At 42.0% G+C, this 20841-nt stretch overlaps 1 protein-coding gene across 3 annotated transcripts in view; it reads left to right on the top strand.

Annotated features, from left to right (window-relative positions):
- The first annotated feature begins 741 nt into the window (after positions 1–741).
- SMARCA2 (SWI/SNF related, matrix associated, actin dependent regulator of chromatin, subfamily a, member 2) overlaps positions 742–20841 on the top strand; it is a 115394-nt gene continuing 95294 nt past the window's right edge. For 2 of the 3 annotated variants that reach the window (XM_065663726.1, XM_065663728.1), the window contains exons 1-3: positions 742–887; positions 10956–11216; positions 17860–17983. In XM_065663726.1, the coding sequence (XP_065519798.1) occupies positions 10992–11216; positions 17860–17983 (349 nt within the window). In that variant the 5' untranslated portion in view covers positions 742–887; positions 10956–10991. Of the gene's footprint in view, positions 888–2170; positions 2588–10955; positions 11217–17859; positions 17984–20841 lie in introns of those variants that run through there. The other variant, XM_065663727.1, reaches the window with a different exon arrangement.

The raw sequence follows: 20841 nt of genomic DNA, 5'->3' as shown, positions 1-20841 counted from the left end.
CTTAACAGCCACCCGCCAGCCCCAACGGTGCCCCCTCGCAAGCGGCCGTTGGGAGCGGAGGCCGCCTGACTGACTGGCAGGCGGCTGCAGCTGGAATGTTCTCAGCAGCCTCCCCTCGTCCACGACAGCACTACCCACCATCGGAAACCGGGGGCAGAGTGCTAAGTAAGTTTCGGGACGAACGACAACGCCCTGCCATACCCGCCTCCCTCTCCCTTTTAAGGCAGGGATTATCCACCCCATCTCGGCCAGCCGCCAGGTACCGGAGCCCCCAGCGCCCGCCGAGCAGACGGCTCCCCGCCTCCCCCAACGGCGTGGGCTCGCCCCGGCAGGCTGGGGCAGCGGCACAGCAGGGCTCAAGCACCTCCTTCACCTCTCCACCAACTACTCCCGCAGGTACCCCTCCTGAGGGAGCACATTCCCTCCCTGCAGCACACGAGGGCTGGGGACAGGTGAAAGGGCGCAGAAGAAGCCCGAGCAGCAGCCTAGGCTACTCCACCGCTGCACAGCAAGCGTAAGAGTGCAACCCTCGACATTCACGCACACACTCGCTGCCACAACACTCCCCACACCTCCTCCTCCCGGGCCTGAGCCTCCCGGTTGAGTGACAGCTAGCCAGCGCCAATAGAGCCGCCCTTTCTGTGCAGAGGGGCGGGCACTCCCTCGCCAGAGGGCCAATGAAGATGCCGCTTTCTTAGCGGCGGCGTTAGTGAGGGGAGGTGGTGGGAGGGGGCCGGAGGAGGGGCAGCAGTTTAGGAAGAGGACGGAATGGCTGTCATCAATGAAGTCATGTTCATAATCTAGTCCCTCGCTCCGGTTCCGCACTCGGGTGACTCACCGAGGGGGAGAGGAGCGACATCCAGCACGGCGCTCCTCGCGGGCGGAAGGTAAATACAACTTGCAGTTCGGTCCGCCCCCCGCCCCGCTCCGTGTCCCTGGCACGGAGGTGTCTGAGCCGTCCTTTATTGTCAGCGAGAACGCCGGCAGCGTCTTGCCCACCTTCTCTCTTCTTCCCCAAGCACAGCCTCGGTGGCCCCGCGCGCTGTCGTGCCACCTGCTTCCTCTCCCCACATTCCCCGGCGCCTGGCCCTCCCGAATATTTATATCCCCCAGTGGGTGGAGAGAAGAAAGTTTTGATCCGGTATTTCTGGAATAATCACGATGCAAATCTCCGGGGCGGGAGGGTGTGAGGGGAAAAAACCCAGCGGCGTCGCTGGTGGCTGACTTGTGAGTCAGCGGCACCGCGGAAGGGACGGGGGAGCGGAGGGGCACCGTGCCCGCCCGTCGGAGCCGCCGTGTTCGCCGGGCAGCTAGCGTTTGTCAGCGGCAACAACACCCAGCTCTTGGCACCCCAGGGTCTTTGCGGCCAAGCGAGCGCGTCAGGGGCTCCAGGCGACGCGACTGGGAGGGAAATTGATCCGGGAAGCGACAGACCCCCTATACACCCCCTGGCCAGGGCAGCTCGGCGGGCCGGGGGCGGCCCCGCTTGCTGTCCCCCCGGGTGTGGGCCGCCCCGTGGGGTGCTTTTCGGCGGCAGCCGCGTGTCGCAGGGTGCAGTGCACGGTGTCCGGAGGCGGGAGAGTGTGTGGCGGTGCAGCTTTTTCTCCGCCTTGGCACACGCTCGCGCAGACCCGGCCGAGGCAGGGGAAGTCGGGAGGCACGAGGAGGGGGAAGGATGGTGCGTGGGGGAGCGGTCCTGCCTGCCAGAGTAGCGGCGTTCGCCGGCAGATCTGGGAGGCCATGATCCGGATAATCTCCGTGCCAGCCTGTCACACGCACTACACACACCGGAGCGAGAGGAGGAGGTGGGGGCTGGGACTTCGCCCGACAGGCTGCGGCTCCTGTTGCTTAACACAGTCTCGGTTTTTAACTGGGCAGTCACTCCGGCTATAAAGGTGTCTCGATTTACTTCCCAAAATAGCTAGTGTCTTTTCCCCCCAGCTCTTTTTCCCAGCAGAATTTGTGCCGCCCACCCCAACACCCCCGCCACCTTGCAGCAGTCGGCGAAGCGGAGTAGCACAAAACATGCGCTTGCAATTTTGTATTCGCCTTCCAAGCAAAAAGCATTTTATTTCCGGTGTGCGCGGAAATTTATCCTCCCTGCCCCCCCCCACAACCCCCCCCCACCCCGGCCCTGGTCGGGCGGGAGTGAGGATGCGTGCACACGCGGATGCTCAGGTAGACGCGGCTCGTCTGCCCCGTCGGGAGAAGGGGGCGGCGGCAGCCGACACCTGGAAAAGTTCTCTCCCCTGCAGGAGGCGGGGGAAGGCAGCGGGTCGCTGCCGCAGCTAGCTCCCGGGCGGGGCAGGAAACAGCGGAGCCAGTCCCCTGGCCGCCGCGGGGAGAGGAGGTGTTGGCAAGCTCCGGTGCAGGCGGGGGTTGGCTTTTCTAGTCCCTCTGCTTGTGCGAGCGTCGGGGGATAAGGAAGTCACCGCCGCCACACAGGCACACAGACATGTTTGGTCGGCGTGACATGGTGGCGGAGGGAAGGAGCAGGGGGGGGACAGGCCCGGCCCAGCCCTGAGGCATGCCCTGGCCGCCTGCCCGCCTGCCACCGCTGAGGATCTCCCAGCACCCCGCCGTGGAGGTACGGGGCCCTGCGCGGCCCGCGGACGGGAGCGGCGCAGCCATTCCTTCGCGGAGGGGAGGTGGAAAGACGCAGCTGGGCTGGATGTCCAGGCACGGACGGCTTAGAGGCTGTCGGCAGAGCGAAAACTTTGCAGAAAGCCGGAGGGGGAGAATTGGGCTGTGCTGCCTGTGCGCGCCTGCCCCGGCGCCTCTGCTGTGCAGGCGGGGGGTGTGGGGCTGCGGGCGGCCCGGCGCCGAGGCCTGCGCGCCGCCCGTCAGGGCCGGAAAACCCGCGCGGCGCCGCCGAGGCAGAGCGCTGCCACTGGGGAGCGGGCGGCCCGCGGCCCTCCTTTGCCCGTGCTCCGTGCCGTGCGAGCGGCCCGGCACAGTGCCGCGACTTCCCCCTTCTACCCCCTCCCCGCCCCGGCGGCTTTTCATTATGTCCATGGTGCGGGGAGAAATGGAGTTATTCTGTCTCCTCCCCCTCGCCCCGCAAATTTATGATGGTGGAACAACAAACTGCACACGGCTGGAAAAGTTAGAGCTCTTGTAAACTCGAACTGAAGTTACAGTTGACTGATTGTTAACGGATTGCGTTGTGGGTTTTTTGGTGGGTGTTTTTTCCCCCCTTTCCCTCCCTTCTCACTCCCTCTCCCCCTTAAAGAGTGCGTAGAGAGACTGGTTAAGTGTCAGCATGACTGCATAGATCGCGCCGAAGCTGGTTTTCCTTGGCATCTGGTGCTTATGTTTGCTATACAGAGTGAACAAGCTTTAGATTAATGCTGTTCTTTTAAGGCGTCGAATGTTTTAGATAGGTAAGTAAAATAACTGAAGAGTTGAAGTTGTCAGGATTTTTTTTCTTACCACTTTAAGTGTTCTGCATGCTTTCTGTAAAAAAGAAAAATAAATTATAACGGATCCACGACATGGCATTGTTCCGCTTGCATTCTTTTCTGTTTTGCTTTAGATTTCTTCAGTGTCGCTCGGTTTTAAGTGCAGACCCTAAAACCCAGACAGTCAACATTGTGCCAGATTTTTAATTCCTTTAGTAGTATACCAGTCGCATGTTCGGTGGTCTTTATCTTCTGTGTAAGTTAGTATTGTTGTGCAAATAAAGGCGCATTTTCTCTTTGGGAACCTAATTGCTCTGTCACTGTCTTTGACTTTGTTTGTATTGTTCTTTTATTATTCTAAGGGAAAAAGTGTACTAGAAGGATAGGATTGGAGGCATACTTTCATGTCCGTGTCTATCAGTAATAGAATGACTATGTGCATAATGAGCGTTTAAAAGTAAATCTAAAGTTATGATACAGCATATGTGGACTTGACAGAGGTGAGAGTAGAGCTTCATTAAATACAGTATTTCATGAGTTATGTCTCAGCTTTAGGAGTGCTTTTTCTGTGGTGTTTCATAGAACATGCACCAGAAGAGTGTGTTCAAAGCAGTCTTAGATCTTCTCTTTTGTTCATTTCTGAAGTAGCCTGTGATCGTTTCTTGTCAAGTTTGAAAAATGCTTTCACAAACACCTGAGGCTTAAAAATTGACAAGAGAAAATGTGCTCCAGCTAGCATTCTTATATTAAATATATTCTTGACAAAGGTCTGTATTAATATCTGCAGATATGTTTTTGCAATTTTTGTTGGACTTTTGAAGTTGAGGTCAGAATATGCGCAGTAGTGACTCTGAAAAACGTCTGCAGTTTTACTTCCAGTTTTCGTGGACCTGATCAGTAATATTGCTGTGAACTGGTAATTCTTTTCAGAAGGAGAATTTCTATTCTTTGTATGACCAAGAACATTTTAGCAAATTACCTATTAAAATGCCCATTACATTTTTTTGTGTTTTCTGCTGCAGTCGAAATTCCGTATGTTAAAGAGTGTTCCCCTGACCTCCACCTCTTTTGAACTTTATCCGTTTAGTTTTTTATTTGTTTGATCCTCTGCTGAAGTATAAACGCAGTGTTATGACATAAAGATCACTTGTGAAAGTGGCAGCAATGTTATGACAGCAAGATCACTTGTGAAAATGGCAGGAGAGAAAAGCTTATGCCTTATTTGCAACATAAAATAAGGAAGGATGAATAAGGGAGAGAAGTAAAGCTTTCTCAAAAAAGGGCCTTGGTAGTTTGCAAACATAGACTAATTCTGAGAGTTGTTTTATTTGTTTCTGACACATGTGAAGACATCAGTTCTTAGGCGTGAACATCTTCCTGTTTGTCTCCACTTGGTAGAGAATGTTTCCCATGTATCACTTCAGCGTTTGAGCACCTAGGTGGATCATTTAGAGCTGGGACCTTTGGAAAAATGCTGAAAATAAGTTTGTTGTTACAGAAATGATAAATTTTTAAAAAAATTCACTAGTATTTTACCATAAGTAACTTGTATTTAAAACAGTCTTCTCCTTTTTTTCTCCTCTTCTTTCCCACTTAAGTGAAGACAAGGCCTGGCAGTAGTAATAACAGCGAATTCCTTTCCTCCTGGCTGTGTCTCATTTGGCTTTTGTTTTTCAGAATCTAATGTGAAGATTATGTTCAATAACTGTGATTAACACCTGTTGTAAAGGTCATGGTATGGAAACTTAACCAGTTTCTGTAACCAGTCGGTGCTGTCATGCCTTAGTTTTCTGTGCCTGAAATGTGTAAGTGGAATTCACATATATAGGAAACATGGACTTGATCTTGGGCATCGTCTGCAATTAAATTTCTGACTGCAGCTATCTGCCCTCCTCTTTTTCTGAAGGCTGTTTCCTTCTGCAGTAAAGCCATCAGAAAGGATCATATGTCTATGCTGTAGTCTCCTCATTGAAAAGTCTGGTCGCATAGCTTAGCCTAACTTTGAGAACTGTGACTTGTGGTGACGCCTGTTGACTGTCTGTAGTACATTCAACCCCCAGCTGCTAGCCAGCCATTTCTTGTTGCTGATTATAGTTTTTCATAACAGGGTAGGCTGTAAGTTGGAGTAGTTGAGAAACTGCTTTATGAAAAACTGAAACAGCTACACAGTAGGAGTAAGAATTTCTGCAAGAATATTTGTAAAGGCTTGAAGGTGGGGAGTATTAGGACTGTCATTCTGAAGTAAACTGTCGGCATGTGAAAAGGAGCCTCACGCTACATGACTTCACAGTGAGGTTTCTGGAGTAAGCACACCACTTGTTCTGCTAGTTCTGCCGGTGTGCATGCAGGCAGTCTTTGGTAGACAGCTAGACAAGCAGCTAAAGTGGTGTCCAGGGGTTTTTGTCTCTGGCCTAAGTGTCTGGATAAGCAATTAAGGTGTAGCGTTTCTGATCCTGTGGTTTTGTAGTTTAAACTGCGAATTCTCTTCAGGTTTCGAAGTTACAGTAAAGTTACACACCACATGACCATGCAAAGGCAGAATCTGGCAGTGTGTGTTGGCTTCTCTTAAGTGAGCTGAGTAATTCTGGTTTATATTCGTTTAAGATTTTACTCTTACTGATTTTTTTTGTTGTTTCATGTAAACCTACTTATTGATTAAATCATTGATGAAATGACAATATTTAAATCCTGATAAATATTAGAGTGTTCTTTGAGGTTGTACAATACGAAACATTTGATTTGCTTCTAAGTGTTGTAAGTTGTTTTAATTATGATGAGCTACTGTCATACTGTCATTATTAATCACTTCTTAAACTGTAAACATCTCAATTTGATGTTGTTTAGCAGATTAAGAAAATACTACTAAGAAAATAACTGATAGTATTGTTTCATGTTTTCTGTGGTAGTATAATACAGATAACTCCTTTGGCCTGTAGTGTATCACAGTTTATAGCTTTTCGAAGATATATTTATGTAGCTATAGCTTTTCAAAGCCACCATGATTTCAGCTGGAGATGTGTGGGGGAAGTAGACTATTCTTCTGTGAAGGCAATGTTACAGTCTGCTTTGCAGGGTGTATGTAGCTGTTGCGTGGGTCCACGCTTCCTTTCCGTCATATCTAAGTGGTGCAGCTTGCTTACTTTTCACTACCTATCCAAGGCAGGGGATCTGGCCAGAGCATCCTGGCTGAAGTTCTGTTTAGTTTGACTTAGTCATAGAAAGGCAGAAGTTACATTGGATGGTAAAAGGAAACAGCCAGGAGAATTATAAATACTTCCTGCTCTGTTGTTAGACTTAATGTGTGCCCTGTGTCAAAATAGTCTGTAATCTCTGGATCTTTTTGGGTGACCAGCTGGTCTTGAATGCCAAAGTAATGCAGGTAATTTGTAACCTGCTGTGTTCTTGTTTTGAATCTAATAATGCACACTTTCTTCATGTGAAGGAAATCTGTGCATTTGTTACCTTCAGGTTTATAGCAGGTTTATACCAAGATACATATCATGTCCTGTGCATCCTGAAATACTGAGCCAATGGAGACCCTATTGTACGGTGAATTAACTACATCTGCAAAACCTTCTAGGTGCAAATAAAGTGATAGTGCAGCAGCATTTATGCTTAGAGAATACTCCCTCAAATTCTTCGTAATATAGATGTTCATTGTCCTAAGCTGTTTGTTCTAGAAATAATTGAGCGGAGTCACTCTCTTCAGCTTCAGCTCTTGGGTTTGTGGCGCTTCTTATATTTTCATCTGCCTAAAGTTACCTTGACAATGATAGGTAATTTTTTTCCCTCTCTGCCTCAATTCTGGTGTGTCCAGCAGAGGTGGAGAAATTCTCTGAGACCATAGGAGGAACTGCATGATTCACCACAACTAATTCAATCCTACTAGTTTCATTTGGGACTGTTTACAAAAGAGATTGGTGATGTTGGTGTACATAAACCTAAGAAGGGATTGCAGTTCAAGAAGAGATATGTCTTAAATGAAGTCATGTGTATAACACTACTCTCATGAGGGGTTTGAGGAAATTTTAAGATTGGACACTTGAGAAACAATTAGGTGGTATGTAATGCATTTGAGAATCAGGGCCAGCAGCCTTATCATCCTTCCCATTTGGGACAATCGAATGGAAATTTTTATTTATGTAAGTCTTTGTAATCTGTTAAAAGAATTTATTTTTTTTTTCTTCCCCCTTTCTCCATCACCTTCCCGTTGTAATTCAGACAGTCACTACTCATTAAAAAGCAGTTCAAACAAATGGGTCAAGACTGGCTTTGGAAGGGAGTTCGCTTCATTTTGTTTATTTCATTACAGGCACCAGAACTTACCCAAACTAATACCATTGTTATCTGGATTGAGCCTGGCCACATTTGTACCTGTTGTTTCTTTGTAGATTTTTGCTTTGATTTTAATGAGACTTCCATAAGGACTTAGAGGAATTAGATACCTAGCTCTTACTGAATTTTAGTTAGAGTGGAGTGCCTAACTTTTGTGGGTTTTTTTAATACAATCTCAGTCTGAGTAAATATAAACTATTTTTGAAATGTGTTATAGGCATTTTATCAGTTCTGTTCTATGAACAGATCCTTAGTTGGGAGAGCCATGTGTAATGTGTTTTGGTATATGGCAGTACCTGTTTTTTTTTTTTTTTTTTTTCAAATTTTGTGGACGGTTTTGCCAGAGAAGACTGCTTTGTATCTTTATGTCCGTGGGTGTCTTCCGATAGGATATATTGCTTGCATTCAGGTAGTGTTTCCACAAGTGTTATGTTCCGCTGATGCAGATGTTACAAATTACTTCCTCCAAGGCTCTCCCGTCTGAAGTATGTTCTTTGGTATACGGAATTCTCAGAATACAAATCTGTTTAAGAAAATTCACAATTCTGTAGGATTGGGTGAATTTATCTTAAATAAAGATAATGAAGGGACTTGATCTGGTGTAGGGGGTGCAACATTTCCCTCTTTGAAATTACTGTTTTTCAAAGATTGGATGCTTTGTAGCCCATTGAAAAGAATTTCAAATTTTCCAAATTTGTGTGGATATACATAGGACATAATGTATATGTAAATGACAGTGTAGTTAGTGGAGCTGAGACTGGAGCCAGTTAACTTTTATGGGAACAGCAAGTTGAACTCAAAAGTGGTGAATAGAGGGGATTTTAATACCATTTTTTAATGCATAGGTGTAAGTAGAAGTTTTTTATGTATTTTGGGACACTGTATGCTCATAGTAGTTTTGTAGTTGATTGTGTTGCGGTTCTGCATCAATTTTTCTGGATGGTGGTGGTGGGGCTAGGTCCTGCATTGTTAAATGAACTGAGTTTGGCTTATAATGTGCAGAGAGTCAGCTTCTGAGAATGTGTCTTTCGCAATGTAATGATTGACTCACATAGAAATGCCTGTTGTCCTTCAGCCAAACTGTATGCTTCCCATAGGAAGCTGTGGCATAGTACGTGCAGTCGTGAACATTTGGTAACTTGATTCCTTTGGAGGTAATGTCATGGGACTATAGGGGACCAATTAGTGACTAGACGTTTTGAACAGAGAAGTTTCATAGGCATCTCCCTGTTTTACCTTGCAATGAAACAGGATCCCAAGGCAGCTTATTTCAGGTGAGGGTATTTTAGTTTAAATGAATTAAGCATTGTTCTGATTTGTTGCCTGTAATCAGAAGAGACTAGTTGCTATTAAAACATAACAAAAGGAAATTTATAAGCAAAAGCTACTAAGATGGTTTTGATCCTGAAAGAACAATTAGGTAATGGAGGGTAAATAAGTGAAAATGGTCTTGATGGAGTAGCATTTTATCTTCTGTTTGAGTTCTGATAACTAGAGACTCTTGCTTGTGAAAGAAGAAAGATGATCAATTCTGTAAGCTTGGGATTCCCTTACTGCAAGCAGTAAGCACCAGCCTACTTTTTTTCTTACATGTCCTGCAGATCAGCCTCATTTTTGTTTTGTTTGGAACTTTGGGAGGGTGCTGACGTTTTTTTTTTGACTGTCTGTTTCTTAATTTGGCTACAAGCCAGGGTGTTTGCAGTGTTACAGTGTGACTTTATATAAGCAATGTCATAACAGGGTTGCACCACTTAAGTTAGAAAGTAGTTGCTGCTCACTGTGGATAGTGATAAACTCAGATATGGAAGGTGGAACACTACTGTGGTAAATTCTGTAAGGAGAAAGGCTAGGACAGGGTATCATCCTAGGTCCTTCTAAGGTACCACTTCATTGTAATTACCTTGTAATGTACCAAATTATAATGATCTTTAATAAGACTCATTTTTCAATGTATTGGCTTTATTACTGTGGAATGTGTAATCATGAACAGGTAGGCTTACTACAAAACTACAGCCAAAGTAAATAAAGGGAACAGAGTAAGTCCATCTAACGGTCAGCGCTGTTGTGCTTCCTTGTGTTGACACTGGGAATCAAGTAAGTGTTTTTTGTTCGTTTTTTTTTCTTTTTTTTTTTTCCTGTTTTTTTTTTATTGGTGCTTTTTTGAGGGGGATGGGTGGGTCGTGGGTTTTTCTTGTTCAGTTTTTTTTTTTTAATACATGGTATTTTTTCTCTTAAATAATGAAAATGGTGCTCTTGGGAGTGGGGATATGATTGATCTTGTTGGCAGCAACTGACAATCTAAATTTTGTAAAAAATATGGCAGCTGCATCACTGTGTTACAGTACTCTGACATCAGTAAACAGTTTTTGGTATTAGACATTCATAAAAGTTCTCAGATATCTGAAGAAGAATGATAGAAGTTCTCAGAAAACTGGAAAATATTTCAAGCGTGTAGCTCACATCAGTTTGTTCTACTAATAACACGAAAATAAAAACACAGTAATAGAAAGTTTTCCAGCCTAGGTAAAAGCCTGTCATTTGTTCTCATGGCAATTAGTGTTCTGTAATCCTCTTCAGCTGCACTCTCCTGGTTTGTAGCATTGACAGAACCCCTCAATTGAATTGCAGCTCTTCAGTCCAAAGTAATTGTCTTTCCTATTGCCCATTTGATATTATGATTGCATAGGAGGTAACCAGAAGGGTCCTACATTAGTATCTAACTTTTTAAAAAAGTCAGAAAATACTCTTAATAATCTTTTTCATACTAGTTTTGCAGCATTATGATGTATGTTAGAAGTATGAATTTCAGTGCAGTCACACCTGTTTAGGGAGAGATTTTTGGACACACATTACAGAGGTGCCCAGTCTTACTTGCCTTATAATACTGTGACCCCACTTAACACATTTGGTGATAGAAAAGTCAGTTGAACTACCATGGTCTCTGGCAGGTATTTATAATAGTGTACCAGTTTCTCTGTTCTGTGAATTACATTCAGATATCCAGAAACTGACTGAATTACCAGAATCCTTCCTAATCTTTATCCTTCTAGTGAGCTTTTAGAATGGTGGTTGAACTAATGTGCAACATTAGGATCATTTAAGCATTTTCTGCTGGTGACAGCATGTATGTGTGTCTCTGTGTGTAATGACTGCCAGTGTATTTTTTTCAATGTCCCTAATGTCATAGAAATTCTGGTTTTGTTTTTGTTTTGTTATTAGAGCTGTTCTGCTAATTGAAAAGGAGACAGAAAATAGATGTCCACACCTACAGACCCTGGCGCCATGCCTCATCCTGGTCCTTCCCCTGGACCAGGACCTTCACCCGGACCAATTCTGGGACCGAGCCCAGGACCAGGGCCATCTCCTGGCTCAGTTCACAGCATGATGGGGCCAAGTCCTGGTCCACCCAGTGTCCCGCATCCAATGCCAGCAATGGGGCCTACTGATTATCCACAGGAAGGCATGCACCAAATGCATAAGGTAATAGTTTATTATAAGTGACCTTTTCTTCCTCAAGTTCTCTGTACTGATTAAAAAAACTACTTACACTGCATTTAGACCTGCGTAACTGCTATTGCACATTGTGTATCATCTGCAAAACTGCAGCTGCACTCTTACTTCTTTTATTAAAGATGATGCACTTACCAGATTAAATAGTTTCCTTTTTCCTAGCAGGCTATTTTGAACTATAGTTCGTAGTTTGCAAATCTTCATTTGTAAGCTGTACTACTCATTAAGATAGACGTTTCTAGGGGGAAAAGACATCGAATTATTATATTAAATTCCTGTGATAGACCATTTTAACAACTTTTTTATTTTTTTCCTTCTCTGTTTAGATGTGTCTTGTGTTCTTCAGGGGCTGTTTTTAGTTTTGCATGAAATTTTTCTCTTTTTTTCTAATTAATAATTTTAGCTCTTAAAGGGCTTGTGCTTCAGAATTTGTTTACTCTTCCATGTTGATGAAAAACCTGGTTTCCTTTATTTTATAAAGGCTCCATCTTACTGAGGAATTTAAAACTGCATAGTGTAGAACATGTGGCTGATTGGACACCAGTGGTTGTTGGCATACATTTAAAATTACATATGTGCTTAGACTATCATTAATATTTTTTGCTTTTAGGAGATACTTGTGTGGAATTTTCTTTGTGAGAAAAGTCTCTTTATGTATTGTCATTTTTGTTTGGTTTAGATTTAGAGCTTAGGGTAGTTTCAATTTCGCTGATGTTGTACTCTCAGAAATATGCAGTAACAGCTTATGGGGCCAAGATACCGAAAACATTTTGATAACTGTTGTTGATTCCACTTGGAATTGTTATATGCATATAGGAAAAAATTTACAATAAAAAAGTGATATAAACATATTTTAATTTTCATCTAGGTTGGCAACTTCTTGATGTTGCCATCCACATACGGATCCTTTTCATTCATTAAAACAGTTTAAAAAAATGGCAGTTGGCATTTCCTTGTTTGTGGGGTTGGAAGCTTAGAACCCAAGCTTCCAATACTCTAGTGAATACCCCAAACTTCATAGACAGCCAAAGTTTTTACATCCTTCAGTTCTGTCTTTTCTTTATATTTTTAAAAGCTGCTGTACCTGTGGAAGAAGAGGGTGGCACCAGGAACTTTAGAACAGTTGAATGCTCCATACCGTAAATTTTTAACTCCTGTATTGTTTCACTTCATGTGTTCTTCAGACACTTAATGTTACATTAGCATTAGAAACAAACCAACAAATATAATCCCATTAAGTTCACTTTAGGAGTGTCTCAAGAGTTCTGTGAGCCAGAGTAGAAGCTCTCCCTTTGAGGTGGCACTGAAATGCTTTGGAAAATGCGCCATGAATGTGAAAAGTCTGGGCAGCTAATTCAAACGTGACCAGTCAGTGCGGTTACAGTAAAATTACTTTCCCTTTTCTGTATCCTGATTCTGCTAATGGAACAAGGCTGTAATTTCACAAGTCTTTATTTTAGTAGCAGCAGTCTTTTGTCCTCTAGGTTGCCAGTTCACAAGTTCCAGCATGTCTTTGTGTGTGTGTGACTAAGGTGGAAAATGTGTCTGCTGAGCTGATCTGGGTTGAAAAAAAAAAAAAAAAGTCTTGGTTAATTTTTCAGTCTAGATCAGTTTTTTAGTCTGTTTTCCTGTGCAACCCCAGAAGCAGTGTACTGTGACAACTGAGGGAGGGTCTCCTTAAGAAATGCTGTGGAAGGGTGCCTCTAGACTGTTTTGCAAATATTGCTTGAGTGTTGTTCCATGTAATAAAAAAAAATGGTCAGCCACCTGCAGTTTGACAGAGTAAATGTTTTTTTCCTGCTTAGTGTTGTGTAAAGCAGTTGTGATGGAACATAATGCATTTCTTTTTTTCCTAATGAAATGCAGTAGAAGTGAGAGATTGCACGCTGTCCGAGTTATGCAGTTGCTTTTGGGGTACACATCTTTCATATGCAGTGGGATGTGGTTCTTTTAAAATTCACAAACTAAGTAGGGAAACACCTTAATTCTACATTAGATGTTTGACTGGCTTACAAAGAATAATATAATGCATGAAACTAAAAAGAAAAACCCACAAAGTATCCAACAGTACAGAAAACATCGATTGATACAAATTGACATTAATAAATAATAATTCCTAAAGTATGTTAACTTAAAAACAGTTAGTATGAAAATTTAAGACTGTATATTCATTTAGTAACCAGAAGAGTCTTCCATGGGAAAATCTACTGTTGATTTCTGTAACAGTTTTGAAAGAAAGAGTAAATCAGCTATTTTTCTTGAAAACTCTTTAAGTAATCTTTAGGTGATCAAATTGCCAGGGAAATATAGTTACAAATTGTTCTGAAGTATGCCTTGCGTGCAAGATAGCTATATTTAAGGGAAATGCTGAGAAGTCTATTGAGGGGGAGACCATGCTAAATGGACAAACTGTAACAGCCTCGGAGAGTCTTGTAAGGTGAAAATACTTGGAAGCTGGGAAGATATTAAAGGAAAACGTTGTTAAATGGTTGCCTTAATCTTCTCCTTGGCATCCACATACGAGTTCCTCTGGAGGCAGAACATTAGGGAAAGATGGTTTGAGTATGAACTGACACGGCCTTCTGTATGCTCTTGTGCGCAGCCTGGGTCACGTGATTTTAACTGCTTAACTTTTAGTTATGGCAACAGTATATCTATTTAATTTGCATGGTTCTCACTTGAGGAATGGGAAGAGTACTGTTAGCTCTTGGTTTATTTTCTCTTCCATTTAATTTTTACCTGAAGCATAATCACTTCTCAGTTTGTAATAGGGCGTTCTGTAAATGGTTACTGGCTGTGGAAAAAATTACCATGATGTCATGGGCAACATTACTGGCTTTGGTGAATTAGAGAAAAACCGTGTGATAGAAAGAAATTATCTTCCTACAAAAATGGTATTTTTTACTAAATATATTACTTGTTTACTCAACTGTTCATTAAAACAGAAGGCAAACGGTTTCAAGATTTCAAATATTGTTGGTTAGCATATCTGTGCACATTAAACATTCTGGAAGCCTTAAAATTCTGTCATGATCCTGGAAGTAACACCTTTCTATTCAGCAGCAGGTTCCCCGTATTATTTTTGTTGTATGTATTTACATTAGTGAAAAAAGAAAGAAAGTAGTGGTGTCAGCCTGGAAAAATCAGTGGAGATCTCATGTGAAATTGTGTTTTGGTGATTTAAAGGAGAATAACAGAATTGTTTGGCAAGTCCCTGCTGCAAGAACAACCATGGTCTGGTTGTCCACCAGTAATGCATTCAGCATTCAGCTATTCTGTGCAGTTACGTGACGACACACTGCTCTTTGGTCTGTGTAATTTTTGCTGCTTTAGAGGATGCATAGTCTAAAACAAATCAAGTCTGATACTTGATCTTGGTCTCTAATTTCAAGGCTGGTGCTTTGTTTGTTTGTTTGTTTCAAGAAGGTGAAGGAAGCAGAAAAAGATACCGTAATCTGGCAGTTTACCTGGAAATAGGTCAAACTGTGATGCAGTGCTGTCTGTCAGAAGGCCTTAGTTACTGAATTCAGAGTAAAAGCAGCGTAGGCAAAGTGTTCCTTATGCGTTAGGCATTATGTAAAGTCTGTAAGTCTGCCAAGTCTGTAGGTGTGGGCTTGCATACAGTTGAAGCTCATCCCTCATTATGTTTTTTGTAAGCGCTGTTTATATATCTGGCCTGTTTTGTGCTTGTTCCTGCTTAAGGGTCCCAATGGAAATAGTAATGTGTACTCAAAGTTGAATATCTCAACTTCCTGTTTCTGTCATACTAGAATAAGAATAATAATAAAAAAAAGTACTTCAGTTTGATAGTAGTGCTTTATTGATAGTATGTATTACATTTTGCAAACCAGCAATGTCGTTGCGAAAGATATCTCTAATAATTTATACAGGACTGAACAATTTACAGAAATTGCATTGTGTCTGAGATCCTTTCTGTAGTTTTTAACCTGTTACATAAAGTTGTAACTACAGTGATTCAAAGAAGTTATGAAAAATAACTGGTTTTCAGTTCTTGTAGTCCTTTGCTGAATTGTCTTTTATAGGGTTTTTCCATAGGCAGTTGAGGTATTTCTAGATCAAAAATAATCCTGGAAACACAAGTCTCTTTGCATAAATTAGCAGTACTGTGATCATTAAAACTAATTTTGTCTTCAAAGAAGTTTATGCCACCTTCATCTTTTGTAGCTTTTCTAGTAAAAACCAACCTGATTGTGTTCTATCTTTCCTAATCTGTTCCAGATAAATTTAACTTCATTTTTTTCACAGCATAATATCTGCAAACAAAGAGAAGCAAACTGCTTTCTTGATGTGTTTAGTCTCCCTTCCATTCAACTTGAAGCATTACAGTTTGCTGCAGGGTTTTTTTTGTGTGTGTTTGTGTGGTTTATTTGTTGTTGTTGGTTGGTTTTTTGTTTGTTTGCTTTTTTTAGAATACTTCTCTTACAAAAAAAAATTTTTCTGATCAATTCTATAGAAACATTCATTCAGCTGATGCTTTCTTGTATGTCTTTACTTTCCTGTTCGATTTTCAAATTTATCTTGAAAAGACCACGTATTTGTTGTTTTCACTGCTGCTTGTTGTTAATGCCAGCTCCTTTTTCCACCTTCTGTGTGCTGTTACTTCTGACGCCCTAGGTGTGCATGCCTTGTCCTTTTTAAGTCCCATCGGAGCTGTCTGTATTCACAGATGTTGCACAGTTGCCACCCGTTAGTGCAGTCACACCGAAGATGTGTACAGGTAGAGTGCTCTGTTCTGGAAATCAGATCCAGTTTCCTGCACAGTATGCTCCTCCTTTTTGTGGCCCTAAAGACTGTCCTTGGCACATAACCATGGTAAAATAGGAACACATCTGGCTATACAGGTGTTTCAATTTCCATAATTTTCAGCTCCTGCAAGTAGAATGTGAACTGAGTGTTCTCTTCCACATTGATTATCTTTCTTACTAGTGGCAAAGGGAGAGAAAGGTATCTTCATGCCTCAGAAAAAGGCAATGGGATTTACTTGGTTAACACAGAGGAACTATTTTTGATGTGTTGGTCATCTATCTCTACATTTCTACTCCATATCCCAAGTTCTTGTAATCACAAATAGCTTCTGTAGTAGTAACAGGTATTTTTCTGATGCAAGTTCTTTTCACAAATGTTATTATATCTTCATGACAACTAAACAATTTGATTAAACATAAAAATATCCATATTAATTCTTCTTTCCTATAACGTTTTTCCTTTCAACCCATAGTTTCTCATAGGAAAAAATGATAGTGAAATCCTTTAAAACATGAATAAACACCCCCCGACCCCCCCATGTGTCTAAAGATACTTCCAGTAAGATTTGGTAAGATTTGATTTTTTTTTTTCCCCACTATGGTAAGTGGAAATTTTGTATCAAGGGGTTATAATTTAAAATTTAGGGTAATGTTTTTCTTTGTAGAAATGATGACCTGTGTTTACTTCTGCTTAAATTGATCCATGTGCAACAAATTGCTCAAAAGGAAGAAATGTGACAGTATCTTTTTGTGTGACTTGATGTAGCTTCCTGCACACCCTTGTTGTTAACTGCCTGTGTTTCCAGTGGGGGAAGTTTTCAAGAATTCTCAGTGAACAGGTGTGCATTTAGATAAAACAGATTGCAAGCTTCTCCATTCACAATAGTGTTTGCAAAAGCATTTAGTATGTGTGCACATGTTACAGAGAGGGACAGAGTTGCATACTTCTGTAGAGAGAAAATAAGGAAGTGATGCCAGCCTATCTTTCTTAATACAAAGCCTTGCAGAGCATAATCTCTTTCTTAGTTAAGGACCTGATGTAATTTTTGCTTTCAGGAAAAAACTTCTTAGTTTTCATAAGACATCATCTTTCTAATGTTTCTTTTCCCCTATTTTCACTTTCAGAGCCCTTTAGTTTCTATTTTGGAAACTTTTCCAGTGTCCTGCATGCCTTCAGCATGTTTTTGTGACTCCAAGCTGTCTTCTCTGCACTCTCTGAAAAAGGCGCTTGGCCCTGTTTTGCATTTCAAGTGCTATGGGAACTGTAGGTTTTGAGGAGTGAAATAGATGACAGGAACTGTAAGGAGCACAAGTACTTGATTATAACTATGTCTTCCCTCCCTTGACTGCCTGTGCCTGTTTTTGCCTGCAAAGAAGTGGTTACCTCCTGCAGTGTCATCTTTGTTTTTGAACAGAAAGTGTTTGGGGCATTCCAGTAGAGCAGTGACTGAAAGGGCAAAGTTTGGACTAAAAATAACTTGAGCCAGGCCACAGGCTGTACTTTCGTAAGTTGGTGTGCGTTACACTGCTTTGTAATATGAGGCCGTTAGGATTCATATGTTTGTACTTGGACAGTTTGCTTCCTTGGGTTCGCCAAACATTTCATAAGGAAAAGAAACGAAAACCAAACCGAAAAGGCAACGGAAGGGACAGGCAGTCTAATGGTGCTCTGTGCTTCCCCATATGTCTGATTACAGGGGTAAACATTCCCAATATATGTGTTTTGAATGACTACCAGGAGAAGTTTGTACTCTATTTATTTGTTTAGGTTTTAAGTTAAAGTCCTTTGGAGTTTTATAGTGGATTTATATACTATCTCCATATAAATGCTTATTTTGTTTTCACAGTCTATTGATGGCTTGCATGAAAAAGGGATGGTTGAAGATGTTCATTGTGGCTCCATGAAGAGTATGCGACCTCCCCACCCTGGAATGGGCCCACCTCAGAGTCCAATGGACCAGCATAGTCAAGGTTTATACATACTGTGCATGCTATATGATTTGGGGCCCCTTTGTTCCAGGAAGAATCAGTAGTTTCATGTAACAGATTTCCAGTTACTTTGTTTCAGCTTTCTTTGGAAAGGCTGAAATGATAGCACAAGGCAAGGTGAATAGCTGAATCCCCTTACATTCTGGAATACCCATCAGTCATGTAGCAGAACAAAGCTGTGGCTCAGGTCTGTGGCTGGGACAAGTAATTGGGCCAAGTCTATTACAGATTCCACTTAATTCTTCCCTATCTTATATGGCTACAGTAAATATAAATGCATTAAAATATAATGTATTTTAATCCTATGGTGAAGGAGCAATAAGAGAGAACCACCCAAGCAATATCATTAATATCTGTAAGGTTTGGTCAAGAGCTGATCAAAGTTCTTCCTAAATTTTTTAATGCTAGAAAATATAAACTATTTTTACCACATTCCTATATGCCTTCTTTGTGTCATTTAGCTTGCACCATAAGAGCTTGCATTCTGTAAGCAACTCAATATGTTGGCATTTAACTGGTATTAATTAGTTTAGCAGACAGAGCTTTATATATTGCAAAAATCTATTATTTTCCAACAACACCTGAGGAATCCAACTGAAATTAGCTTGCTATACCTCTATGTCACCTTTTTTCTTCTTATACAGTTATCTTTTTGCAAAAAAATGGTGATGGCATTTGAAGATATTCTGACACATGTTGTGCAAAGTCCCATCTGCTAACTTTGTATTTTTTCCCCATTAGTGTACATATCTAAGACACAAAACCAGGTTTCTTCATAGCCTTTGAACTTGTTGAATACTTTCAGTCTGATTTACCATGGGATTGGAGTCCTGTGAGTCCTATTTCTAGGATTTTTGTGGAAACTGGCAATGTAAAGGAGACTGAGCTTACTCATGCCCACACTCATAGGGTGAGAACAGTGTGAGTTCTCTGAGAATCCATGGAAAGATGCATGGTAAATCTTCTAATCCTGACAAAATTTTCAGTTTTGTTTGGTACAGTGTTAGAAACCAAGACTTACTAAAAGGTTCACTGCCTCATAGATTCTTGGATGTCTTATAGTTGAACTTATGTTGCAGGTGTGTACAGTTTTTAACAACATGCATGTCTAATAGAAATTGCACCTCATTAGTTCTAGGTCTATTTTTTGTATGACTTACTGTTGCGGGCCTCAAATTGAAGTGGGTAAATCTACGCATTAAGTAGTTAATCCTGTGATTTTTGGATGTTTGGTGAAAGGTAGCTGAAGAAGTTTACAACCCCAGGGAATGGATGACCCTGAATTTCTGCCATTAATTTGGAAGCATAAGCAGAATGGTTTGAGTTGGAAGGGACCTTTAAAAATCATCTAGTCCAACACTCCTACAGTGAGCAGGGTCATCGTCAATGAGATCGGGTTGCTCAGAGCCCTGTCCAGCCTGACCTTGAATATTTCCAGGGATAGGGTATCCACCACCTCCTTGGGCAACCTTTTCCAGTGTTTCACCACACCCATTATAAAAACTTTCTTTGATTACATCTAGTCTGAATCTACCCTTCTTTAGTTTAAAACCATTACCTCTTGTCCTCTTGCTTCAGGCCCTGTTAAAATGTCTGCTCCCATCTTCCGTGCAGCCCCCTGTGGGTATTTGAAAGTTTCTCTAAAGGCTCCCGAGAGCCATTTCTTCTCCAGACTGGACAATCCCAACTGACTCAGTCCTTCCTCCTAGGTGATGTATTCCATCCCTATGATGATCATTCTTGTGACCCTCCTCTAGACTTCCTCCAACAGGACCTTCCTGTGTTGGGGATCCCAGAGCTGGATGCAGTACTGCAGGTGGGGTCTCATGCGGGCAGAGTAGAGGGGGAGAATCACCTCCTTTGACCTGCTGGTCATGCTGCTTTTGATGCAGCCCAGCATATGGCTGGATTTCTCATGCCAGCTGACCCACCAGTACCCCAAGTCTTTCTCCACAGGCTGCTCTGAATCCCTTCATCCCTCTGCCTGTGCTGGTTCTGGGGATTGCTCTAACCTCACGAGGTTTGTGTAGGCCCACTTAAGCTTTTCCAGGTCCCTCTGAATGGCATAAAGTCAGACTTGTCAAGCACATTTACTACTCTTTTGTGGAGATCATAAGCTAAAGTGATTTACAAAGTGAAAACAGTTGTTGTACTGTGCTTAGTGCATTATGGTATTTGTACAGTTGTCAGCAAAATAGATTCTGGCCCAGGTATAGGGTTTCTCTGTGCATCATTAAAGCTAGCAGTAGTAATGATAGACAGAACTTTGTCCTATAGGCTTACAAAAGTTGAGGAGCTTGTTACTGGGTGACATTCAGTAACAGAATGATAGCACTAAGTAAAATTAATGTGACCTATATTAAATATGTTAAGCTAGTTAAATGACATATTATAAAACTAACTAAATAGAAGGTAATAATCCAGCTGTTGATATTTATAGTTCATCTTACAGGTTGCTGTTTTGGTTCAGTGCTGTTCGATGTATTTATTAGTGATCTGTGAAAAAGTGTAAAATCAGCACTGACAGAATTTACAGGTATCACAGAGGCTTAACAGTAAAGAGAGAAGAAGTTGATGACAAAGGCTGATCAGGATGCGCTGCGGAATGCACTTATTTCCTAGCATACATTTTAGCACATCCAACAGTGCTGTATGTCTAGGAGCAAAGTATTTAATTATGTAGGTGGTATGAGACTGTATCACACAAAGCCAAAAGGCTGGAAAGAGTTCCGGTTATTCTGGCAGACTTAAATGGGTATTGCCATATACGCTGTTCGCAAACACAAGATGGAATGTATTACCTGCATAGAGAAGCTGGAGCATATTAATTGAGGAGTTGT

This window comes from Lathamus discolor, chromosome Z (assembly GCF_037157495.1).
Source record: "Lathamus discolor isolate bLatDis1 chromosome Z, bLatDis1.hap1, whole genome shotgun sequence".
NCBI lineage: Eukaryota > Metazoa > Chordata > Aves > Psittaciformes > Psittacidae > Lathamus > Lathamus discolor.
This window is presented reverse-complemented; position numbering and strand designations above follow the sequence as displayed.